The 27803-nt window shown below is 40.3% G+C and overlaps 1 protein-coding gene across 6 annotated transcripts in view; it reads right to left on the reverse strand.

The window, feature by feature from the left end:
• Positions 1–413: 413 nt before the first annotated feature.
• Positions 414–27803, reverse strand: part of PTGFR (prostaglandin F receptor) — a 54133-nt gene continuing 26743 nt past the window's right edge. For all 6 annotated transcript variants that reach the window (XM_084755777.1, XM_084755776.1, XM_084755780.1 and 3 more), the window contains one exon: positions 414–3300. In XM_084755777.1, the coding sequence (XP_084611903.1) occupies positions 2998–3300 (303 nt within the window). In that variant the 3' untranslated portion in view covers positions 414–2997. The remainder of the gene's footprint in view (positions 3301–27803) is intronic.

Here is a 27803-nt window from a genome sequence, read left to right on the forward strand (position 1 = left end):
AAGCTCTGTTACAGAACAGACATGTATTATGTCTGAGTTAACATCCAGAGATTTTCCACTTCATAGATAATTGGAAGCAATGTCCTGTCTTTAAAATATTTCTACCACCTCATTAAACCCACCAGCAAGTGTCATGGTTTTGGGTGGTACCCACATCTAACTATAATTCAGTATTCTCTCTGTATATACAATCCTTGAAAAAAAAGTGATATGTATTTTGTCTCATTTCATAAAACAATTACAAAGACTTTAAAAAGGCCTGACATGATTAATGTTTGTTTGCCTATAAAGATTGTGATTCTCCAGAAACCCAACGTTTGGATAGGACGGGAAGTTGTGTGGGCAATAGTTCACGTCGTCAAACAGGCTATGAATGTCAACGCAGAGCCTAAACACTCACACTGGCGAGCTCGTTGGAACTATTTCTACAATTTATTGTAATGAATACAAACAAACACTTTTTTTTACTTAGGTCTGTGGAAGCTACCAGCAAATGCTTTCTCTATTTCTCATTACAGAGTAAACTGCTAAGCTCTAGCCAACATCTACAATAACAAACAGGTATAACATGAAACATTTTTCAAGTTTTGATATTTACACTGTGGCTTTAGCCTTATCTTCCGATCAGTTAAATTGTCCTAAAAGTACACTCAGGTAGTATGAATAAATCATCCAGAACATGCACAGAAAAAAAACTTCTTGCCACTTCCCAGAGTCTTGCCTCTACTACAGGTGATGCTACAAGATGGCCTCAGTGTAGACACACATGGCCAAGGTGGCGGCATAGCAATAGAGGAACACTTCTGCCTGCATTACAGCTTACAATAAAGAGTCCTGGGGTCTCAGGATCAAGTTCCTTTTCCGTGCCTTTCCTCATTGAAATGCATGGTAATTTTCATTGCAGAGCCTTACCAACTGTAATTAGGAAAGGCAAAGATTTAGTTCTTCCTGCCTCCATTTATAGGATGCCAACACCTTATCGCTGTAGGAAATAAATAGCTGTTCCAAAAGTAAGTGAACTTCTAAAATTTTTTCTGAGCTTTAAGTGTTCTTGAAATTAAAAATGATTACATTTATGTAATGTAACAGTAATCACAAATTGTCATAGCTTTTTACAATTGTATACATTATACTTGCACATACTTATACACACAAATTAGTACATACTCACATGAATGCACACATGAACACACACACACATACATGTATATGTATGTACATCACAATAGCCAACATACAGTTGTCAGCTTAAATTTAAATTGTGCACAACCTCTACAACTCCATGCCAAATTTACACCAGAATATTGTTGTCTATTACTTGACCTATTCTCTGCATAAGATTCAATTGTATGATTGATCACTTGTTGTCTTTAAGTTAAGATTATCATATGATGATGTGTATTCCTTTTAGATTCACTACAAATTTCCTTTAAGCCTTCAACAAGCCTATTTTCTTGATTTCTTTTCACTTACTCATGAGAATTTACCAAAATCTGCAATTATATCTAATGTAAACTACCAATCAAAAGCAGAAGTTTATAGAGATAGTACCATAAGCCTATTGATGACTCAGGGATCCTAGAATCTGAAATCATTTAGGCTCTGGATAGAAGGCTCAGGACTTAAGAACATTGGGGGCTCTTCCAGAGAACCTAGGTTCAGTTCCTAGCATCCACATGGTCATTTACAGCCTCATGTAACTCCAGTCGCAGAGGATCTGATGCCCTTTTCTGGTTTCAGTTGGTGCCAGGAAGATGCATGATACATGGAGATACACTCAGGCAAAGCACTCATACACAACGCAAAACAAAGAAACGGAATGACTTTTAAATAAAGCCGAACTTGATGAAAGCAAGGGCTTTTAAAGCATGAGAATGCATTTCTTTATCAAATATAGCCCTTAACCTTAGTCACTGATGGACCTACTATGTTTAATATGATTACCAACATTGAAATTTTTCTTGTTAAATTATACAAACAAGTAAAGAAGTATGAATTAAGATTGGGAAAAATGAGGACAGAGTCTTGTCTCTTGGTCTCTGGTTAACCATAACAATGGGTCCTCAGATCTTTGCCCTCCACACTTATAACTCTGGTTTTAAAGAATGTGCTCTAACATATTTAGTGACACTGCAGTCAATAGAACTCCCTTCTGCTTGTGTGTGTAAGGCAGAAACACGCTAGCTGCAAACAGACTTTCAATATGTCTTGACTGTTTTTCTTTTATTCTCTGACTCAGAAATGACAGCTCAGGTAAAGCAATGTTTGTCATGTCCTTGGCTTGTGTCAGATTCCATGGCAGGGCTTAGTGGGTATGTTATTATGAGCTGAATTTGTGCTAAGATAAGGCTTGTATTTCTCTACAATATTCAGAGGAAAGGGTGGTACATTAAACACAGGGAATCTATGGCTTTATAGGAAGACAACTCTGCAAACGATAAGTGACATCCACAATAACATCTGTCACTTGTGACAAGAATGGTTATCCTCATCAGTCTCACAATGTCAGGCTGACCCAGCCTATGTAGTGCTTGTCACAAATCACTGTGAGTCCCAGATGTCAAGGTCATGTAGACACTGACTGAGTCTAGTAAACAGACCAGAACCTCACACAAACAACTCCAGAGTCTTGTGTTACTTTGAGCCTTGTCTGTAAGTCAGTGGTCCTCAAATGGCAATTTCATGGTGCAGGTAGCATTAAGTGTCTTGGACAAAGAGGTCAAGTAAAGGTATTGGGCCTCAGCAGATTTATTTATTCCAAAAGCAGATCACATGGCTATACTCAAATGAGTGTTCTACTCAACTCCCTCATATCGTATCAGATTACCTCCTGTTGACAAAAACAAGTGAAAAATGCACAATCACGCAGCAGGCAGCATAACACAATTCAGCAGCTGTCTGTGCAGTGTACTCCTGGAACTACACACTGAGGTCCCAATGCTCCAGTTAGGCTGTGTCTGATCAGCTGAGATGCTTCCAAAACTTCCCTGCATTGACTTACAGCCCAGCTTCACTGGATGCTTGCTGACTCTCCTTCTCTGCCGCTGACGACTCAGAAATAGAAGCAACCTTTAAGGAATTCTTGATGGAGCTGAGCTCCCAGATGTGCAAGCTGATGATGTGGACTCCACAGCAACGACTGGCAAGTTTATACAGGTTCTTGAGGACAGCCTTCCGGAGGAGAATATAGACCCAAGGGTCTAAGATCTGGTTCCATGTTGCCATTCGGAGAGCAAAGAGTGTCGTTTCACAGGTCACTGGGGAGTTGTTTCCATTGATTGCAATGTTGGCCATTGTTACCTAGAAAACAAGTGGAACAGAGAAAGCTGTTGATCACACACGTTTCTTCAGTTCCTTGGTCTTTCAAGTTGACTACAAATGCAACATGACCTTTGCACCACATACCACAAAGTGCAGGTATTCAGCAAAACACTGGTGGATATAAACAAATGGTGCTGTAAGTACTGAATGTAGGCCATAGACTATTTTAATTCAAATTGACATGAAGAGTGCAAAAATGATACTCTACTTTACATAAGCAGACTCAAGGGGATACAAACATTGATATCAGAAACTAGCCTTATACTTCTAGGAATAAGAATTTTAAAGCAAAAAGAATTTTAAAGCAAATGCACATTTGTTTATTCAATAGAAAATGAAATCATATTTAATAATAAAAAGTTAAAGAAGATATATTTAAACAAATAAATTATTCATAAGCTTATAAGTACTTTTAAACAGTGAACTTCTCTGGTACCTGTAATACAGGTATTCTAAAGAGCAAAAGTATCATAAGTTCCTGGCCAGTTGAGTTGCATATAGAGACCTTGTCTCAAAAAAAAATTAGAATTTCCCATTGTTACCAACATTTTCACTTGATGCCAACAACTCCACTTTCTGCATCTCTGCTGTTACTCAGCTAGCATTCCCAGGAGTTGGCACAGAACTTTCCAAAGGCTTTATAGAAATGAGTCCCCATTTCAACTGTGGCTTAATCATTTCAAGGCCTATTTTTGGTGTCCTGTACTCATATCCTGCATGCACCATTGTTAAGATCATTTATGGACCCAGTTCCATACATGGTTACCACTACGTGCTAAAATAAGGTAAACCACCAAGCCCATCTTTGACCAGCACATTAAAAAGATGCAAATAAGAGAATAGTGAAAACATTCTGGCTATCAAAATAAGTAATGGATACATGAATAGAAGATGATTCAGAAAAATTAAAAAGACATTTGGACCATTGTGCCATCTAGGCTAATAGATACTATAGCAAAACCTGAAAATTCCAAAAGAAAAGAAAATCAAGGCTATTTTTCAGAAAGAAAAGTCTTTATTCATACCAATGGTATCAATGTCTGAAGGATGAGGATCCCTTAACGAAACGTTTATTGTCCGCGCAGCACACTCCATAGCAGCGGATGCATGACGCACCAAAACTTGGCCATTACCACCTCATAGCCCAGGCACAAACCTTCTGCTCCCATCACTGGTGAGGTTTCACTTGTTCTAAAGGTATAGCATCTGTCTGAGTGTTGGCTTGAACTGCCTCATTTATCTGTCCACTACTTCCCACCCATGCTATAAACTCCCTCCAAGAAGGCTCTTGTCTCCATATTATATCCACGGGCTCCATCAGGATGAATGTTCAGCTTTTCCCTCTGTGGTATTCCTGGTCCCTATCCTTGCCTACTTAGGCACGCAAAGCACATGAGAATCCTGCCCTGCTCTATGCACCTCTGAGTGACTTTTTATTTATACTACCAGATACAAAGCCCACACTTAAAGTGTGCTTTGTAAATTCACTCACATTTTTATTCCTCAAAGCACAACTGATCATCAGAGAAAATCCTGCCCAATCCTCGCAAAGGAATGTTTTGAGGCATTAAAATTATCTAAGGGTTTCTGCAGGAGCATAAACTTAAAGCCCAAGTAGACGCTTTGGGAAATGGCTCGTTTTCCAGGAAATAATGTATCAAACTACAGATCTAAATGAGCTGTAGCCAATAAAACAAAAGTCATGTGTCCTGCACAAGAGCACATGGGTCAGATGCACTCCTGCCACTGCTTTCCCCCGCCCCCAGTTATGCGAAAGGATTGAAGAAATGTAGCTGTGTAGGCCCCACTCGTCACAGAAGAGGAGCCAAGACTTGATTGTGAGCTGGAATGAGGTATCTTCACTCATCAAGTCCCCATTACCTGCTTTCATCTAGGCAATGTGCTAGGCATTGAAGGCACAAAGCATGCAGATGAAATCTGTCATCTGTCTCCGAGAATTTTGTTGTATTAGTTTTGGTTCAAGGGTGAATGTGTAAATATTTATCTTGCCTGACAAGTATAAAAAGCACGTACTTTCTAGTAGTGAATGAATTGTGCCCCTGGTATCTCATAGCTCAGCCAGGCACTGCCCTGTAAATCTGGGCATAAACGTACTCCGTGCAATTGCATCAAATAGCCTGCCTTGCTCTGCACCTATGGACATGTAAAGTACCTCAGTTACATGTAGCACCTCTGATTCTCCTCTCTCCTGGACCATAGTCTGATCACCAGGTATCTGTGAACAGATATTTAGTCATCTGCTGAAGGAGCCCAGGTCTTAGCTTCTCTCTACAACATGAACGTAGTGCTCAGCCACTCATAACTCTTCCCGTTAGCTTGGAACAGTTGTTTCAGGACCCAAGTCACTAATTAGTTAGCCATCAACAAAAAAAATAGGTACAATATTTCTGTAAAATAAAACACCAATTACGATGTTATTGGTATCAATATATTACTGATAGTTTAGAGCAGTCATGATGTCCAACAAAGGATAAATTGTGGTCATTTCACATAATGGAACTACACAGGTAAACTGGTCTTGGGATTAAGGGTTAACTTAAAGGAAACAAGTTACTAGTAATATTTTATGTGACCTCAACTCTGAAAAGGGGAATGTTATTTTGTGCATATTATAGTTGAGTTTGTTGTGCATACAATAAAGTAATAGAGGTGTTAAGTCAAGGTTTCATTGGTTGACTATGAATAATAGGATTCTGATCTATTTTCCTTTGGTTTTGTGTAATTTACTGATTTTTCAGTGAGGGAACACACTGTTTAGTAGGCAGCATCCTCTGCTGCATCCCAGAATGCTATGGGCAGACTCTCATCAACCACATCCCAGAATGCTATGAACTGACTTTCACAAACAGCCTAGTGTACAGAACCAAAAGAAAACTGTGTTTTCTAAAATAGCTTACCTTGGATCTTGAAATGTTGAGTGTGTGTGTGTGTGTGTGTGTGTGTGTGTGTGTGTGTGTGTGTACAAATGTACATGTTTTGGGTACACATGTACTGCCAAAAGTGACATTGGGTGTCTTCTAAGATTGCTCAATATATAAGAGCTCATGTTCTGAGCTCATCAATTCAGTTAGTCAAGCTAGCCAAATGGCTCTGGGGTCCCCTCTCTTTTACTCACAAATGCTGGGGTAACAGGAGGCCACCATGCCACCTGGCATTTACATGGATTTTAGGGTCCTAAACTCCAGTCCCCACATTTGTGCAGAAAGCACTGTACCCAATAAGATGTCATCCCTTTTTAGTGATTGGAATTTTCATCATCTATGAAAATAATCCATTACTTACATTTATAATTTCTCAGCTGCTCAAAATAATGTATGTATGAAGAGAGCTCACACACATATTCAGGTTTCAAAGAACAAAACAAATGACATAATAATTTTTGTTCCATTCAAGTTAGAAAAATAAAATTATGTCAACTAATAAGGTCATTATAGTAATGAATCTACAAGCTTTGTTATCAACAACAGAGTTCATGTTAGCTAAAGTTTTACTGTGGAAATTATTAAACCAGCACTTATTCTGTGTCTGCATGTGCTGACTTGAGTCAGGGTTCCAATGGCCATTTACAAGTAAAAGCAGTGGTAAGCCAGACTCGATGACACATAAATCCAGTACTTGAAAGGCTGGATAAGGGATCTGAAGTTTGAGGTCAGCGTGGGCTACATCATAAGCAAGCCTGAGCTATGTGGCAAAACAGAAGAGCAAAAACAAACACTCATGGCAAAGTCGAGAAGTGTGTTTATGTTTCTGTCTCTCTGAGCTTTCAAGAAATACACTAATCTAGCAGTGAGAGAGTTTCACTGTCAACTGTCCAGGCATTGCGCAAGATGACAATGACACTGAAGCAAAGCTTAAGGGAAATTCTGTCTAACAAATGATTAACTTAGTTTTGTTATCTAGCAAATCATAGCATTAAAATATTGTCTTCTCAAAAGCCCATGTGGTCGTCTGTATGGTTCTTGGCTCTGTCCCAACACTTGGCTTACAGTAAGGCTATCTGTTTTTGTTGAGTGAGACAGAATGTATGATGTCTCTAAGTGGAGGGACCAACATGATACAGTTATAATACTGCATGGATCACAGTAAAGACACATAAGTTGTTTCAAGAAGAATTAATTTGTAAATATCATCATGAAAATATATACATCTTCACAATTTTGTAGTGCATTAGCACTTCAGTTGTTCAGGCCGAGTTAATTTTAAAGGGCTGAAGATGTAGTACAGTGGTTAAACATTTGCACAGCAAGCTTGAGATCCTAGGTCTGACTCCAGCAACATGAAAACAAAAGGCCTCTGTTGTTTGAGAAGTTTCAACTTAGCGTCATTCAGATGTAGAATCATTTTTTTTCCTGGCACATTTTAAAGTGATTTAAGTGAATACACAATCAAAACCTTTCCTGGAGAGATGCCCTATTCTTGGATACCAAAAGCCTCTATGTAACAGTCACAAGACCTCTTTCCATGTGAGTGATGCCTGTAAAAATTATTACATAGAGTTCTCATCTAGTCATGGAAGTAGATTATGCAAGCTAGTTTTATGTCAACTTGACACAAGCTGTAGTCCTATAAATGGAGAAGATCTCAACTGAGAAATTCCCTCCATAAGATCCAGCTGAAGAGAGGCCTCTAGGGCACCTTTTAGATTAGTGATTGATGTGGGAGGGTCATTCATTGTGGGTGAGTCCATCCCTGGACTGTGGTCCTGGGTTCTATAAGAAAGCAGGCTGAGCAACCCATGAGGAGCAAGCCAGTGAGCAGCATCCCTCCATGGCCTCTGCATCAGCTCCTACCTCCAGGTTCCTCTCATCTGAATCCTGCTCTGACTGCCATAGGCATAAGTTTGGTGCAGAGTTTAAATCCTGATTTCCTCTCTAAATTTTGTGTAAACTCTGCTCCCCAGGTGCCCCCCTATTATATCAATAAGGAAGCTTACAGCCAGTTGCTGATCAGGGAGAGAATAGGGCTGGATTTCCTGCCAGCGAGGGGAGGAGAAGTTAGGAGAGAAAGAAGAGCACTTCAGCCAAGAGTAGAGATCCAAGGAAGATGAGGAGGAAGGGGCTGGAGCCGAGGAAAGCTACGAAGTGCTGAGTAGGACAAAATAGCATAGAGAGTTAAGACCAGACTTAAACTGCTTAGACTGTGTTGTGAAGCCTTGTATTATAAAAGAGCCTCATTATTTGTGTGGTAACCAGATTAAGAAATACACTAAAAGAAACAAACACTGTTTTATAAAAATAATTTCAACAGACTTCCTTCAAAGATGGGAAAGTAAGTGAAATAAAGCCTTCCCTCTCCAACTTGCTTTTGGTCACGATGGTTACCTCAGCAAATAGAAACATAAGTTAAGACACAGGCATCCTCATTGTGCCTGACTTCATAGCATAACTTATCTTACTCCAGGTTGTAATGTAAATAAATTATAATAAATATTTTTTTAAAAAAGAAGGGCATTGCAATGCATATCTACAACCTCAGCACCCAGGAGGCAGAGGTCAGACTGATACATACTGAGATCAAGGCCAGTCTAGGCAACGTACTGCGACTTCAACTCAAGACAAGTAGGATAACTGTGTCCAGAACCGGCAGGGGAACAATTCTTACTATATAACTACACATTAATATATATACACATATATTACATGAACATACATACACATATATACTATATATTTAAAACTACAAAAACTGAAAATTACAGACTCTGGCATGATAAATGTTTTTGAGTATGAAGATGTTTCCCTACCTAAATTGTATAACTTTTATATCTCAATTATTTATTTGTTAAAAATAAACCTTGAAATAAGATTTTGAATTTTATGGGTGATTCAGAGAAATATGGAAATATTACAGCAGAGGGAAAAAGGATAAAGGCGGGGGGGGGGTGTGCACTGTGTGGTGTGTGAGTGCACTGTGGTGTGTGTGTGTGTGTGTGTGTGTGTGTGTGTGTGTGTGTGTGTGTTCACACGCACTATGCAGGGGAGCCAGAGCACACAGTGTCCTCCCCGCCCCCCAAGAACCATCTACCCTGTGTTTTGAGAATGGATCTTCTCTCACTGGCCTGAAGATTGCCAAGCAGGCTGACATAGCTGCCCAGGGCACTCTGAGATTGTCTCTCTGCCTTTCCAATGATGGAATTATACACACACACTGCCACAGGTCTGGGGGGGGGAGGTGAACTCAAGTCCCCATACTTACAAGGCAAGCGGTTTCCTCACTGGCCCATTTCCTCACCTTTACACATTGTCTCAGAGTCCCTGTGACCCAGCCTGGCCCCAAACTCCCTATATGGACCGGACAGAGCTCCTTATCCTCCCTGTGTTGGGACCACAGGTAAGCAAGTAATAGTTCTTGTGTCTAGCTCCAACCACTGAACATGTGAACAACACTGAAGTACAATACAGTGCTGAAAAAACAAAGGCATCTAAAGACTCTTTTTGTATATGTGTACCTAACTTGTTTATGAAGGACTAAGCAGTCACCTGATAGAACATTCTATTCTCTGTCAAGGACTGTCAAAGTCACAAAGAAAAGAGAGAGAAAGACATGATATAGTGACACCCTCCCTTGTTAAAGTAACAACTCTCCTTGTTAGAGTGACACCTTCCCTTGTTATAGTGACACCTTTCCTTGTTAGAGTGACATCTTCCCTTGTTATAGTGACACCCTCCCTTGTTGGAGTGACACCTTCCCTTGTTATAGTGACACCCTCCCTTGTTATAGTGACACCTTCCCTTGTTATAGTGACACCCTCCCTTGTTATAGTGACACCTTCCCTTGTTATAGTGACACCTTCCCTTGTTATAGTGACACCATCCTTGTTATAGTGACACCTTCCCTTGTAATAGTGACAACTTCCCTTGTTATAGTGACACCATCCTTGTTATAGTGACACCCTCCCTTGTTATAGTGACACCCTCCCTTGTTAGGTGACACTGTCCTTTGTTATAGTGACACCTTCCCTTGTTATAGTGACACCCTCCCTTGTTATAGTGACACCTTCTCTTGTTATAGTGACACCTTCCCTTGTTATAGTGACACCTTCCCTTGTTATAGTGACACCCTCCCTTGTTATAGTGACACCTTCCCTTGTTATAGTGACATCTTCCCTTGTTATAGTGACACCCTCCCTTGTTATAGTGACACCTTCCCTTGTTATAGTGACACCTTCCCTTTTTATAGTGACACCTTCCCTTGTTATAGTGACACCTTCCCTTTTCAGAGTGACACCTTCCCTTTTCAGAGTGACACCCTCCCCTGTTATAGTGACACCTTTTCTTGTTATAGTGACACCCTCCCTTGTTATAGTGACACCTTCCCTTGTTATAGTGACACCTTCCCTTGTTATAGTGACACCTTCCCTTGTTATAGTGACACCCTCCCTTGTTATAGTGACACCTTCCCTTGTTATAGTGACACCTTCCCTTGTTATAGTGACACTTTCCCTTTTCATAGTGACACCTTCCCTTGTTATAGTGACACCATCCTTGTTATAGTGACACCTCTTGTTATAGTGTCACCCTCCCTTGTTATAGTGACACCCTCCCTTGTTATAGTGACACCCTCCCTTTTCATAGTGTCACCCTCCCTTGTTATAGTGACACCCTCCCTTGTTATACTGACACCCTCCTTGTTACAGTGACAACTTCTTTTGTTATAGTGACACCTTCCCTTGTTATAGTGACTCCCTCCCTTGTTATAGTGATACCCTCCCTTGTTATAGTGACACCCTCTTTGTTACAGTGACACCTTCTTTTGTTATAATGACACCTTCCCTTGTTATAGTGACACTCTCCCTTGTTGTAGTGACACCTTCCCTTGTTATAGTGACACCTTCCCTTGTTATATTGACACCATCCTTGTTATAGTGACACCTTCCCTTGTCATAGTGACACCTTCCCTTGTTATAGTGACACCCTCCCTTGTTATAGTGACACCTTCCCTAGTTATAGTGACACCTTCTCTTGTTATAGTGACACCCTCCCTTGTTATAGTGACACCCTCCTTGTTACAGTGACACCTTCTTTTGTTATAATGACACCTTCCCTTGTTATAGTGACACTCTCCCTTGTTGTAGTGACATCTTCCCTTGTTATAGTGACACCTTCCCTTGTTATAGTGACACCATCCTTGTTATAGTGACACCTTCCCTTGTTATGGTGACACCCTCCCTTGTCATAGCGACACCTTCTTTTGTTATAGTGACACCCTCTCTTGTTATAGTGACACCATCTTTGTTATAGTGACACCTTCCCTTGTTATAGTGACACCCTCCCTTGTCATAGCAACACCTTCTTTTGTTATAGTGACACCCTCTCTTGTTATAGTGACACCTTCTTTTGTTATAATGACACCATCCTTGTTATAGTGACACCCTCCCTTGTTATAGTGACACCCTCTCTTGTTATAGTGACACCATCCTTGTTATAGTAACACCTTCCCTTGTTATAGTGACAACTTCTTTGTTATAGTGACACCCTCCCTTGTCATAGCGACACCTTCCTTTGTTATAGTGACACCTTCCCTTGTTATAGTGACACCTCTCACTTTATAATGTGACAATCCCAAGTCTGAAAACTCTATACCAGCTTTTGATGTAAGGCAAAAATAAAATAAAACCAGAGATGTTACCTTGCCCAGGTTATGTCAGCTAGAAAGTAGTCAAGATAAATTTGAAACATAAGCCTCCCTGCCTGCTCTGCCGCAATTACCAGGCAGATGATGGGCAGGCCGTAACACGGACCCCAGCTGAGTGCTCACCCTGCCTCATGCTGCTTGCTAGTAAACACGTGTGTCCAAGTATGAAGGGAGTAGCATTATCCCTATTGTAAGATGCTGACACCAAGACTTGCTCAAGGTCACCCAACTAAAATATGATGGGCCGACTAGACAGGTGGCTCAGCCATTAAGGGCATTTGCTGCTCTTGCAGAGGACCTGAGTTTGGTTCCCGGAACCTGCACTGAGGAGTTCACAATCACATTTAACTCCAGCTCCCAGAGATCTGACACACTCTCCTCGTGTCCATGGGGACATACGTACACATGCACATACCCACACATGGACACACACAGACACACAAATAAAAATAAAGTAAATATTAATAAAATAAAATCTAGAGGAGTTGGGATTTTTCGAGTGGGAGCTGGTGGGTAAGAAGTACCAAGCTTCCTTGGCCTTAGTAGAGTTCGTGTTTCAAACAGAACATGTCAAGTTATTCCACACAGATGTTCTGTAAGCTGTCTGTCAGCTAGCTTTCTGGTACCAGTATCTTTTCTCAAATCCAAACTGACACTCATAGATGTGATGTCCTGAATCCTCTGTACCAATTACAATAAGCCTACCTAACAGGCCAAATAGCCGGAGCACCCCATAACCAAGGTAACTGTCTGTCTGTCAGAGAACCCCATAACCCAGATGTCTGTCAGAACACAGATATCAGGACTGGAAAGACACAGATCAATGGTTAAGAGTGTTTATTGTGCAGTCTCAGCTGGACACCCCACAAATGCCTGTACTTCCAACTCCAAGAGGTCTGGTGGCCTCCTCTGGCCTCTTGTATGTAGACAGAGAGCACACACATGTACACACAGTCATATGTTCACAAAGACACACACACACAACAAATACATCTTTTTCAAAGACAGAAACAAACACAGCTGTCAAAATGGTACAAGGTTAGACTATTCTGCAATGAAAAGGGTGATTTGTAGAAATTATGAACCAACAAAACAAAAATAGGGTCTCACTATGTAGCCCTGGTGGGTCTAGAGTAATTCTAATTCATAACATGGATGATCTGGCAAGAGATCCCATCCAAAGACTTTCTAGGTCTGTGTGATCTGGCTGGAATACAGACAGAGGGAAGCAGATCTCTGAGTTGAAGCCAGCCTAGTACAGTGCAAGTTTCAGGTAAAGAAAAGCTTAGGTCCAGGTGTGGTGGCACATGCCTTTAATCCAAAACAATGAAGGTAAAGTCAGTTTGTAGAAGGAAACCTCCATGTTTGAAACTGATGTCTAATTGAGCAGCAGAAAAGGTGATGAATCAGAGAAAGACTTGACAGAATAGGAAACGTACAGTTTTCATGAGAACAGAGAGGAAAGGGAAGCTATGTAAGGGGCAATGCGTACAGCGGGAGGAAGCAGATTTACTGGGGCTGATAAGCAGTAAGTCTCAGAGGCTGAAAACGCTCTAGGCCTAGGTTAGATTGTACGGAGGCTGGAAGCTTCCAGGACTAGGCCTGGGTTAGCAGACAGCAACTGAAACAAGTGAATGACAGTTCCTTTTGCAGGCTGGTCTAAAATTTGCTATGAAGACCAAGCTTTGCTTCTGCCTCCTGAGTGCTGTAAGTAAAGGTGTGCACAACCACAACAAGCATCTTTAAAGTAAGACGTTGGCATAAAACGATATCCCTTTCCTTAGGTGTCTTTATATCCGTCATCCCATGGCATGATTTCAATTTGATAGTCTTCTTCCTTTCATCCTCAAATTGGTGTTCAGATGCTTGTTGGATTTTTTAAAAAATTATTTAATCTGAGAAGTCATTGTTCTAATTATGATCCTTACTCCATCGTTTCTGTCTTTGGCAGTGGTTACAGTAAAAACTCAATCGGCAAAATGTCAGTTTCAAAAGGAGAACACTGACATATGTCCCACCAGAACTGGAGGCATTTTACTTTTAGGTATGCATTTTACAGCTCTGTGAATTCTAGCTTCCGGTCACAGCGACTGCTATTAAACCCACGGTTAATATGAAAAAAAAAATGTTTATATTCTAAATAGAGACATAGATGTGTTCATCCTAATCAAGAAGTGTTTATCTTTTATGGCTTAACCAGAGCAATCCCAAGGATCATGGGTATAAATGACTAGCTGGAAGTTGGTCACAGAGTTAGCAATTCATTGTTGCATGAGCAAAGCCTACTTTGTTTGACTGTTTACAGCACGCCTTTCATAGCAAAAGCAGCCGGTACCAATAAGGTGCTTCAGTAAACCATCTGTCCTGAAACACAGAATGTTTTTTCCAGAGAGAAATTTCCAATTGCCCCAGAGGTTTGTTATTACAGTAGTTTGGAAAGATTGCCCAAAGCGTTTCTAAACGCTAGTACAATCATTTGTCAACCAAAGAAAAGTCTTAATGAGATGGGTGTCCCTTTAAAAATAAAAGACATCAATAAATTTTAGAGAAACTAGAATTTGAGAAGGCTATCCTAAGCTAATAGAGAACATGCACTCTCTACAACCCTAGGGAACTAAACAGTGGGTTGTGCAGTGGGAGGAGCTGCAGGGAGGAGGGGGGTGGTGAGGGGGAGGGGAGGGTGAAGTCTGCTTGACTCCAAAGCAGAACTACTGAACTATAGTCAAAGCCACAGGCTGCACAGGCTGTTGCTCTGCTCAGTATAACCCTCGCTGGTCAGTCAGTCAAGTCATTTTAAACTACTTTATTTGTCATAATTTTAGAGTCCATCCACTTAATGGTCAGCAGGAAGAAGACAGTGTAACTCATTGGTTCGTAACATCTGAATGGACCCCTTCAGGGTCATACAGTTATATTTCAGTTTTGGTCTTTGGTTATTTCTCATTTTTTTACACAAGGTTTCACCTTAAGACAGGCCTCAAGCTCACTATGTAGCTAAAGCTAGCCTTGGATTTGTTTCTGTCTCTGCTTCTTTCTTCTTCCCAAATGCTAGCTTTTCAGGAGTGTGTCATCATGCACTACAGTCGTGCTTTTAACTTTCTTAAGAATAGCAAACTAAAATTCCTCTTCTTTGGCTGTAACCCAGCATAGGCACTAGTATTTTCTAGATTACAACTCATTGACTTGAATCTTTGATCAAACTTGCCTTTGCCCATGTAATTCTTCAGTACATTAAATACCCATCCTATTATTATGTATACCTATAGGTAGGTGTGTAAATTTATATATGCATAGACTATATATAGACTAAAATACTTGACCATAGATTCTCACCTTTAGTCCATGAGATATCTAAGTCTGTGGCTGGCAGTACAGTCTGATCATGGTCAGAGCCTTTGGTCCATGGTCATTACACACCAAGACTTTTGGCCTTTGGTGACACTTCACATCATGACAGAATCCTCACAGTAGAGAATATTGTTCACCCAATGACAGCCAGGAGCAAAGAGGAGCAGAGGAGGATAGGAGTCCTATTGTCCTTTCAAAGGAATGCCTATAATGATCTAACACACTTCCATCAGCCACCATACCCAAAGTTTTTTTTTTTTTACCATAGACCAAGCCTTCAACAAATAGGCCTGTACAGTGCATGAAGGACCCAAAGTATAGCATTTATCTTTAAGAAGAGCATGAAAATGACATCAGGGGATAAGAAGATGGCTTAGTAGGTAAGAGCACAGTTGTTCTACAACTGTGAGAACCTGAGTTCAAATCTGAGCATCCACATAAAAAGCTGGGTATGGCCACTCAAGCCTGTAGCTGTAGATGAGAGTGGGGTTGGAGACCTCCCTGAAGGCTCACAGGCTAATCAGCCTGGAAGAAACCAGGAAAAGCTCAGTGAGGGATCCTGCCTCCGGGCGATGACATGGAGAGGAACAGAACAGCACATCCCACCCTGTATGCTTCCTTACAGAGGAGTAAAGCCTAAGCAGCATCATACGACTTCAGACTCTGGGCTTTGGCTGCAGAGTGCCCATGACACACAGCAGAGGGCAACATCAGCTGTCCACGTGGCAGCAAGTAAGCACATCTCAGTCACACCAGGAGCAGAGAGACAGCAAGCTGCCATAGTCAGGCGTCTGAACACTTCTCTCAGGGGAAGTAACAAGGTATCCCACAAAAACTTAAAGTTTAAAGTATTTATAATATTAGCACAAATAAATGAGAATGAGATAAGGAATAAACCAGGAGCTGAGCACTATGCAGATGGCATCGTTGCCGAGGGTGTTACAGACCATAGGTGCTAAACCCATCATTGCTTCCCTCCTTGAGGTAACACAGAGAGATAAATGCTAGGCTTCTAGTTCCTTTATGAGGAAATTCTGGAGTTTAGGTATAGGGAGATGGCTGTTGAAATATTTGCCATGCAAGCATGAGAGCCTGATTTGATCCCAGAATTCTCAAAGGGCCTGGGCATGGTTTTGTGGGGCTTCTGAGAGATTTTTACCTAAAACAAAAAAAAAACAAAAACAAAAATAAACAAAAAATAAACAAACAAACAAAAAAACACCAATGTAGTTGGAATCTGAAGAATGGCATATGAATTGACCTCTGGTCTCTATAAATAGGTATGTACATGTGCACATGTGCCTGCATGCATGTAGACAAACATCTATAAACTCCCACAACCTACATGATCATGCATGCCCACAGGCACACACGTGTGTGTTGCTTTTCTTTTTTTTTTTTTTAAGGAAAAAAATTCTCTCATCTAATAATTTTTCTGTAGTCAATAGCACAATTATAGCACAAAGGTTAAGACAACTCATATTAGTAGATGTTGCAGGAGGAAAAAGGTCACGCATAGAAGGAGGAATGAGTCTGCATCTCTGGAGAAGGGAAAATTAAGAGAGGTTGCTAGCCTATGTGGCCAGAACCCGGCCAGCATGTTGGTTCTCCTATCCTGCCTTAGGGAATAGGATCAAAGCTACATCTCTGATGCTTCTCCCTGCAGAGCTCAGACTGGTCCCAAAAACACGACCCCTGAAAACCTTGCCGTTGCCTGAATTCAGATTGGGAAATTACAAGGTTGAAAGTGTCTCCTGGAAGTTTACCCCAGACCCCAAGGAGTAATCAAAAGACAGTGCTTAAATGCCCAACATTCTTCTCCAGGGCCTTGACACAGCTCGACACAGTTAGGCTATGTAAATAAACATAAAAAAAACCAGCACTCAGTATCAAATTATTTTTTAATTGTGAATGCATTCAAAATAGGCAATAGAGGCATTTTTGTGTGTACTTTATAATCACTTCCAAATCGAAAGCTTAGTGTCACCAACCTATACCCATCACTCGCCCCTGTCACTCCACGGCACTGAAGACTCTCTTCCTGCCCTGGAGAAGTCGGCAAATATCAGAAATTTTCTTTCTTGCGTGACTGTGTACAACTGAAGCTCCGGTTCTACCACCCTTTTTTCCATTATATTAATCCTGATACTTTTTTCTATCAAGTTGCCAGGTCTTGTGGTATTATTTGCAGCACCAGAAAGCCAAGCCCTTCCTCTTAAGTTATGTGGACAATATTGTGTTCCGGAGAGGTTTTGCAAGTAATACCACAAAAATGGCCTCACTTAAAACAATACGGTTTCTCTAGAAACAAGCAATGGAAAATAGAGATGACGCTTTTGACTCAGATAAACTATTTAATACAGAAGATGAAGTGGATCAGCATCTAGATTCTGCTGTCTGGGTTGATCAGAGGCCAGTATGAGATTCAAAATCCCTCTAATCCTGAACTTCAAAAGTCCAGCATCGCAAAAGGCAATGGAGTCCGCTGGCAGCTCAGAGAGGAGCTCATTAAGCACACGCATACTGAAAAGAAGAGCAGGATACGGCGTGAGCCTCTGGTGGTGTCCTCTACATCTGTGGGGAAAATGGGGCAATTTAACCTCATTTGTTCCTTGAAAGGCCATGGACTTCATGGGTCTTTTGTAACAAAGCTAGTTCTGCCGCACTTCCACAAACAAGCCACGCATTCTCTAAGGTTAATATCTTATTTTAGTCATTTTTATGTTTATGAAACACATGTGAAAGTGTCTGGTAGGTATTTTGTCACTACTTTTTAATTTCCACTGAATTTTACTAGAAGGTAAAGTACAACCATGGCCATAATAATTGTGAGGACAAGGTAGCACCTTGCTTACAATATGTAAAAACTCATATTGCCCCTTATCTATCTTATCTTTTGCACTCAAACCTGAATTTCACATAGATTCTTACAGGAACTCACTTTGTAGATGAAAAGGTTCAGATGTGGGCAAGGAGGCTGGATTCATCCTCTGAGTGAGACTGCCTGGATGAATTCATACACATGGAACCAGCACTGACAGATGCTCATTGGCACAAATCATACAGCTGAGCTCTCTCTACCCTTAGTGAGTATCTGTCAAATGTTCGGTAGGTGGATACAAGACCAGAGTAGGAAATGCAGAGTTTCCTGTTTGCCTGGGAATGGACTCAAGCCTTTTCATCCCAGGTGCAGAGGCTGGAATGAAGCAGATCTATTCAGAAACATAGATGTCTCAGGACAAAGTATGCCAAGGCTACTTATTGGTAGCACCATCTTTTTTTTTTTTCTCTCTTCAGAAATATTTGCACCTTTTGGGGGAAGTCAACAAAATAGTCTAAAATTTTCTAGAAATTCTCCATTGTCATCCTTAGCTGTACTCTTACTGCAGGCACAGGCTCCTTATGAGGTTGTCCTTGGTCATCTGATCTAAGATAGCCCCGTGCCCAGCCCCACTCAGGGTAATCATAGTTTGAAAACTTTCCTGGTAATCTGTGTGTTTACTCATCCTCCATCCCTTTGACACTGACCTGCACCCTCTGCACCCTACACCACCGAGGAGCCCACCCGTCACAGGAGAAGAGGCCCAGCGGGCCATCTGATAGCACAGCGCAGTCCTAGCACACTCCAACAAATGTTGTCTGAGGAGTGCAATGCTTTGAGAAAAATATTTCTGAATAAATGAATAAATATCTCTAACCATATCACCTTTACACATATGTTTTTATTGGTTTATATTTTTAAGTAGTACATTTTCACTAAGGCTATATCTTTGGATCCATTAAAAAAAAATCAGGAACTTGGAACTGGAGAGATGGCTCAGAAACTAAGAGAAAGTAGAGCCATTGCAAATTCAGTTCCCAGAACACAGATCAATGGTTCATAACTGCCTGTAACTCTAGCTCCAGAAAATCCAATGTTCTCTTCTTGCCTCCAAGTAACACTGTACTTATGTGTGTATGTAGGCACACATGCATGTGTACACACATACACACACACACACACACACACACACACACACACACACACACAGTGATGAGGGTGAGGGCATGAGAGCCTGGGCTCAGATCCCAGCACTCAGTAAGAAGCTGGGCATTTCCATGAGTGCCTACAAGCCAAGCACTGTGGAAAGGGAACACAGCAGGGTCACTGGGGCTCACTGGACACCATCCTGGCTCCAGGTTCAGTGAGAGACCCTGCCTCAAGGGAACAAGATGGAGCAGCCTTCTTCCTCTGGCTCCTTCAAGCACACATACACACTCAAAGAACTATGGTGTCCTCCAACTACAGACATGTCTGGGTATGAGTGCAAGCAGTGGTGCCACGGTAGCAAAGCCATCAGACTTTGCAAGATACTTGGGATGTTCAGCATTCTGTTCAAGTGAAATAAATACATCAAGATAAAGGTTTGCTTTGTTGTAACCAGAGTGCTGCAGCTGGCTCCTCCGAGCTCCATCTGGTTTGAAACATCCGCTATGAGCACTTGAAAGGGACTTGTTACCTGTGGGTGGGGCTTTAGCATTTCAATGACAGGAGTAAAGATACTTATCAGAGGCAAAAACACTTACTTACAAAACCAAAATATGATTTTAATATGCATTGCCAATTAATGAAGAGGTCTATTTTTAAATTTGGAAATTTCAGATTTATTCAGGGAAATTAGAGGTCAGCTTAGATGGAAGAGGAAAGGTTGGAGACTAGAGTTCCATGCTCTATAAAGGAGAGAAGACTAATCACCTTTTTTTGCTTATTTGTTTTTGTTTTGTTTTTGAGACAGGGTTTCTCTGTGTAGCCTTGGCCAAACTGGACTCACTTTGTCAAGCAGGCTAGCCTCAAACTCACAGAGATCCACCTGCCTCTGCCTGCCTCTGCCTGCCTCTGCCTGCCCGAGTGCTGGAATTACGGCTCTACAAAGTGTAATTACTTTTAAAAAACATTTAAAATGCAAATATTAGCAAATTTCTTCAGACAACCCTATTGTCAGACCTGCATTATCATAAGAACAGAACACAAAATGAATTCTCTTTTTAGTCCATTTATTTTTCCCCACAAATCATGGTCAAATCAAAATCTTTGTATTTCTTTGTTGCCTTATGTCTGGGGATATTTATTTTATTTTTAACTACAATTTTAAGTATAATGTGTGGTTAATTGTGTTGAATAAATTCTGATGCTAAATGCAGACGTTGTAAATTATTACATCCTTTGGGTTATGCCCTCAAGATATCTATATTCTTGAGATGTAATATGAATAAATTAATAAAATATATTTTTTAAAAATATCTATATTCACTAATGTTCTCTGCATCTGAGAACAAGCACAATGGGAATGCTGCAAGGTTCCCCTGGGAATTTACAAGTTACCTTGATCCTCCCTTCCTGTGTACACACTGCAAGATAAGCATGCAGGGCTTTTCTCAATTCATTAATTAAGTTTTAATTCTTAGAACAAAACTAAGCAATAACTTTAAACACAAAGCAATTACAACAATGAGATTTTACAGTTATATTTCAAAGAGTTATAAGTTTTCCAAAATTAGTGTTTTCAAACAAAGCCTTTACATGACATCCTGGATGCTTAATAACCATTGCCATAAGGCTGTTATTTTCTTCACTAATTTTATATGTGATTAAAGGATTCTAAAGGATGAGCTGTATTTTCCTTGGACCTTTCCAAGCATTGTACAAAGTACTAAAGGAAACAGAGTAGAAACAGATGACACTGACTGTGTCGCTGGGAAGTTTCTACTAACTTGAGAGACAGCCAGTCACAAAACAAACACACTAGGAACAGATTGAATTTGGTCTGTTTTGTCCAACATGAGATAAATGTAAGCTACAAAAAATCAGCATGGGTTCCATAGAGAGTACAGCAAAGGTAACTAAATGCAAATCATGAATTTTAGAACTACAATCCAAATAAATAATTCAATTACTTTAATATTCTATAATAACATTATTTTGTTGGTTGATTTGTTGGTGGTAGTGGTGATGAGTCAGGTCTCATATGGCCGAGGCTGACTTTGAACTCAATTTGTAGCTGAGGCTGACCCTGAACTTCTGAAACTCCTGCCTCTACCTTCCAAGGTAGCATATTCTTAGAGATGATTTTCACCAGCCACATATAGATTTGAATTCCCTTGTGGTTTTTTTTTTCATGTGAAGTCATACAAGTTTGGCATTTTATCAATGAACAGATGTGTTTTCTTTTTAAAGCTGCAAGGAAAAACATTATTTAACAGCTAGCATGCACATGAAACTGTTACAATTTTAGCTATAAAAATGTAAATAAACTGCATTGATCTATTCCTAAAGTCACCCTTTTCCAGGAGAATAGTCCAAGGAGCCTCACAGTTCTCCTTTCATATGGTGCCCAGTGGCCTCCCTTGGACAGCGAACATGAAGGTCTTTCCGAAGAGAAACCTGCAACCTGTAGACCAAAGTGTTCTGGTTCTTGTTCAGAGTGCTCTCTGGTCTTGTAAGGACTAAGTGAGAGCAGGGAGATTCCCAGGGACCTCTTGCATGCCACAACTTTGCTCTGTACCTGAAGTAAGGGACATCGCTCAGAAACCACAATGAAGCGTGCCTTCTAAGTGATTTGTTCCCGCCTCCTCCTTACAGTTTAGTAGGTAAATTGTCTGTGAGTAAGCTGTGTTTATTTCATCCTCAGTTTTTGAGAACCAAGCAAAACAAACCCAGATGTCCAAGATAGAGGTGGTCCATCTTTCTGAACACTTTCTGAACACATCTTTCTGTCCCTTAGTGTCATTGTAAATCAGTGGAGGTGTTTAAGACAAGAAATGCATGCACATAAAACGTGTATTCTTCCAGTGTTTCCCAGGTGGAATGCCAATCTTACACGAATATGCAGACTGGCTTCGTGTTGTGAACACTTAACAAGTCAGACCTGAGTAATGCAGGAAAGGCCTACAGGGCACATAGAACTCACTCCTCGACAGATCACTGTCTTCCTCCATATCCAGAAATACTTTTATCAGATTGGCCTTGACACTGTACTCCCACATCAGCCTTCTCTAAGTGTAAAAGGTCAGTGCTGACAGGCAGAGGCCTCCGCTCGCTAACATACCGTTGGAATTGTTTGAATTTTTCTTTCTTTTTGTCATTGGCAGAATGCTTGTTTATATTCCCTTGAAAGAAGGAAGAGTCTGCCTTAGCTGTCTTCAGGCTCTCAGTGGGGGGGAAGAACCACTATATACCCAATGAAAGTGCCAGAACCTATCAGTGCTTATAATGGCTTAATTTTTTTTTAATTGGTAGGTCAGGCACTTTTCTCATTCAGGGATAGATATGGTTTAAGGCGGTTCTTTCTTCTTGCCCTAATTTCATTGATACAACCAAATGATCAACACTCTACAAGTCTACCAACTTGACAAAAAAAAAAAAAGAAAAAGAGTTGAGATGAACTCAGAAATGGGGACAGGGGACCATATAGGGGAAAACTGTGGAAACTATCAGTAGTGAAAATATAGGGAAGAGAGAAATGTTGTGATTAAATTATAGTCTCAAAAGTAAAAAAAAAAAAAAACCAACAACAACAAATGCATAGTTATAAGCATATGATACTAAGCAGCATCAGAAATGAACCCTCCTTTTATTGGAATTGTGGAGCTATCTGCAGATCTTAGTTATAATTAGGAAAGCAACTCATATACTAGGGAAGAAGACGTGGAGATCTTCACACAGCTTTTTTTCCTCCTATGAGCCATTCTATGTAAGCCTTGCTGAAAATGAGCATTTCTATTTAAGCAAACCCTTGGGGTGTGCTACATGAGGGGTGATTCTCAGAAGTTTCTTACTAAGACATGTCTTGGGCAACACTGAACCAAAACCCTGGCAGGACTGCAAGAGGCCGTTCCAGGTACTTAGGACCACTGTGGTCAGTACCAAGTTCCTGGAGCTCGTTAAAATCGACCTTTTAAAACTGGATTTACCCGCACCCTTCCACTCTCTGCCCTGCATCTGGTTAAACCTACATACTTTTTTGAAATAGCAGACTAAAGTACCTACTCAGGTACAGGCTGCCACATGGGGAGAGAAAGTTGTAGCCACGCAGGAATAGGAAGTTTCTAGTCATAGTTTGTTGTCTTGCTACCAGCCTCAAGAGACAACCAAAAGCAACACATGAGAGAAGAGGAAAGAAAATCTTGACCTGGTTGTTGTTTTTGTTTTTGTTGTTGTTGTTGTTTATGAAAGATGCACTGCAGGAATGTCTGTACCCAAACGCAAAGATGACTCGGGGCTGTCCAGAAGTCACCACAGTACAATGAGGTTATGCTATTCACTCCAGCATCTTACAGACAAAATAACTGCAGTGGCAAAAATTGCTCATTAAATTAATTTGATGTTATAAACTAGGCTTTATTGTTTACCCACAATATTGTAAGAAATATGAGTTTTGAGAAACAGTGAGCTCTATAGTTGAAGCAAGTGATTCATCCTTCTTGCTGCAGTTCCACCACCGTGACCAAATAGTGGCACGTTACATGTCACGTTACATGTCTACCACCTTGCCAAAGGAAGGGCAGAGAGATGAGAGGGGCTCAGCTGGCAGGGAGAAGGGACCACACAAACCATGAAGCATCTCTGCCTTGTTGAGCAGAGTCTGTCACTCTGTAGGGGAGAGTAACCAGTCCCAGGCTGTCAACGACATTAAAGGCAGTGATAGCAGCTACACAGGCCAACAGGGGCCAGCACGAAACAGGGGCTGTGCAGCAGGTGACCCTGGCTGTAGTGAAACTTAGAGAGAGAGGTTTCTCATCTAACCCATGCTGGTTCCAAACATACCTCACGGGAAACTACTATTACCAAATTTCAAAATATAACCAGTATAATAAACACAGGACATCAAATTTCTTCAGTCAATTTGTGTAGAACTGTGTGAAGAAAAGAATAAAAAGATGCATGTAATGGATAAAAGGGGGGATAAATAGCTGAACACAATGGTGCATGTCTTTAATCCCAGCACTCAGAAGGCAAAGGCAAGCGGATCTCTGTGAGTCCGAGGCCAGCCTGGTCTACATAGAGAGTTCCAGGACACAAAGGGAGACCTTGCCCCACCCCCCAGAAAAAAATAAATAAAACTGGCTAACAGGTTCAGGATGATCCAGGCAAGTGCTAGAGAAGAATTCCCAAATACGACGGGTAGAAGTTTAAAACAGTCGCTAGTAATTTGGGACAACTAACTAGCTATTCAAAATAAAACTCAGACTACTAACTTTCAAATAAACCCAAATTGAGTTATAACTGTATTTAAAACATAAACACAAGAGTAAGAGTGCTGTCTCTGGAGGCATGAGGCACAAACACTGAAGGAAAAAAGACATGGCTGGCTACAGGTGGCTGGAAATCCAAGCACTCGGGAGCAGAGGCAGGCAGAGTCTGAGAGCTTGCTGGCCACACAGAAAGATATAGATGTAATGTGAATATATATATATATAGTCATAGAGAGATTGAGATATAAATATGAACATGGATGTAGATGATATAGATAAGGATATTCAGAAATAAGGAACCATGGAGATGTAATATGAATAAATTAATAAAAAATTTCAAAAAAAGGAGAAAAGCATTAGAAAAGAAAATGATATAAATATTATCATCTTATTCTTAGAAAACCACTTCCTTCACATCAAACAAAAGGCACTAACTACAAAAAAAAAATTGACCAGTTTTCTAATATCAAATTAAAGTTCTAAATTAAACGGCAATAACATTGGAAGACAATTTTATACAACAACTGATAGTTGTAATTATTTTATATCAGAATTATTTGTTCCCTGATATCCAAAGGATATCCTTGAAAAACCACTTGGGGAAATATTTACACAAGCCCTTGCACAAAAGAAACCTAAAAAAGTGGTAGAAGAAAGGATCTTCTGGGCCGTTCATCAAAGACTTAAAGTAACGCACGTCTCATGCTAGCCAATAGAAGAATGCAACCAGAGTGTGGAAGTTGAGGAAACTTGACCCTACTTTGCAGTTAACTGTGTTTTTCACAAAGCTTTTGTAGCTAATAAACTCTTTTCTATAGCTTAAGAGAACACACTGTATGAACCTGAAGTTCTCCGGTGAGAAGATGGCATCTGTGGAGGTGAAGGAAGCCTCACTTACAGCGTTTGTGAGCAGACCATGGCACTTGCCTGGACACATCCCAGCCTTTTTCAGCCTGTACAGTCCTGTCCGCTCCCATTCCCCCGCCCAGCCCTTCACTCGTTTCCAACTTCCTTTCTCTCTGCTGGTCCTGAGCTGTGAATATGTATGTGAACGGGAAAATGACGAACTTGTGACAGTAACATCTGGTCACTGCCGTTGTAGTGCTACAACTGTGCGACCAGTCCTCAGCCACACGTGTTTGCTCTCCACCCAGGATTACCCTGCTAGTGAGAACTTATCCTTCTGGCTTGTACCAAGCAGATCCAGGAAAATAGAAATTATTATGTTCATCCCATATTGAAAATAGATGTGTATGTAACAATTCAATTTATTAGGCAGATTGTAGTCATGGATTAGAAATCAATGCCATTATATACAAGCATTACGCATTTTATTTTCAGGGCTAAGGACTGAACCTGCGGCTCTCTGTATGCTAGGCAGAAGCTCTAAGCACTTTCTAGCACAGCCTGTGAAGGAGACAGAAAGTGTGATTCTGAGACTTCATGGTGATTTTCTCTGTGGTTGTTTCTTCTTCTGGGTTCTCTGCCTTCTACCCAGGAGACACCCAGTTCTTCCCCCAGGAAAGAACAGGCCAATGAAGGACTTAGTGAGTGTAGGTAAGCCTAAGTAAGGTTTCAGTTTCACCATTTCCATTGTTTTATTTTTTTAATTTTATTTTATTAATTTATTCATGTCATTATTTTAAAAATAATATAAATTTAATTTATTTTTTAGTCTTTTCCAAAATGTTTTTAACCTGCATGTTAAGAAAACACTAGACACCTCTGCAGCACTCTTCTCACTAATATCTGATGTGTCATCTATACCCTAAATTGTGTCATTATCCAAAGATTATATGAAATATTAATTTAATCATTGAATGTTTATTATCCGATTTAATCATTCCAGCGCTCATTTCATTACTTGAAAAAAATCCCTTAATATTAATCACTGCAGACCCATTCTAAGAGGAGTGTAAGAAGGAGAAACTGTGGTTGGGATGTATTGTATGAGAGAAGAATCTATTTTCAATAAAAATATTAATTCTCTACAATCTAGTATGTTCTAATGTTGTTAAAACCTGTACCAACACCATTGTAAAATACAGACTTTTCTATCTATAAACATTATTCTGTGATAAACATTATTCTATTTCTTTTTTGCTTTGAACACTCACATACCTTGGCTTTGGATTTCCATGCCAATTTTTCTTTCTAAGAAACAATGTTCTCTAGACACACTTCCATTGTATAAATTGTCAAAGAGAATCTCATCCATAAACATCCACAACAGAATACCTGCTGTTACTCTACTTCAACTTCTGACAAACATCCTTTCACTTTCTTCAAGTACCCTTGCTTGTGGTCATAAATTTTATGAACAATTGTATGCGCATAAGGTTTTGTGTAGTTCAAATGTTGCTTCCTATACCTTCCATATCTTGTTGCAATCCTTGATCTGAGAATCTCCTGTCTCAATATTGTGTAAACAATGCTCCCCAATTGTCTCCTGACATGCCAATAAAGCAACTTACAGCAAATAGCTGAGCAGGGGAGAGAATAGGGCTGGACTTCCTGCCAGCCAGGGGAAGGGGAGTTAGAAGAAGAAGTAGAGGATTCAGCCATGAACACAAGGCCAGGAGGCCCAGGAGAGAAAGCTCAGCAAGGAAAGGTACAAAGTGCGAGTATTTCTAGAATGTGTGATGGGAGGGAGCCAAATTCACTTCGAGGGTTAAGAATAGAGTTAAAACTGCTCAGTTCTTGGGCTGGGAAGTTTGTTTAAAATACATAATAGAGTCTTAATTATTTATGTGATATCCAGGCTAAGAGAAAAATTGAGAATCAAACAGTTTTATAAAATTACCATAACACAGGTGAATCATAGTGATTGACATGCTAGATAATATAAGAGTACCAGCCACACGAAAAGTACCTAAGAAGAATTTGTCAAATCAGTAAATAAGTACTAGTGAGCTTCTAAACTCTAAGAGCCAAGTCCTGCTGTAACACTCTAGGTAATTTTACAGTCATGATCTCATTAACAAAGTTACTATATGACAAGATTTTCATGTAATAATAACAGCATAATACCTGAAAACACATGGCACATAGTGTACATCAGACACAATTTTAAATGCTTCTTCAAACATATCCAGTTTGGTTGGTTGGGTGGGTGGTTTTTTGCCACAAACCTATAAAGTGGGTGCTATTGAGATACCCACTTTATTTTTTGTTGTTGTTGTTGTTTGTTTGTTTGTTTGTTTGGTATTTTTGGTTTTTCAAGACAGAGTTTCTCTGTGTAATAGCCC

This window comes from Acomys minous (genome assembly GCF_964271855.1).
Source record: "Acomys minous genome assembly, chromosome: 14".
In the NCBI taxonomy this organism is placed as follows: Eukaryota; Metazoa; Chordata; class Mammalia; order Rodentia; family Muridae; genus Acomys; species Acomys minous.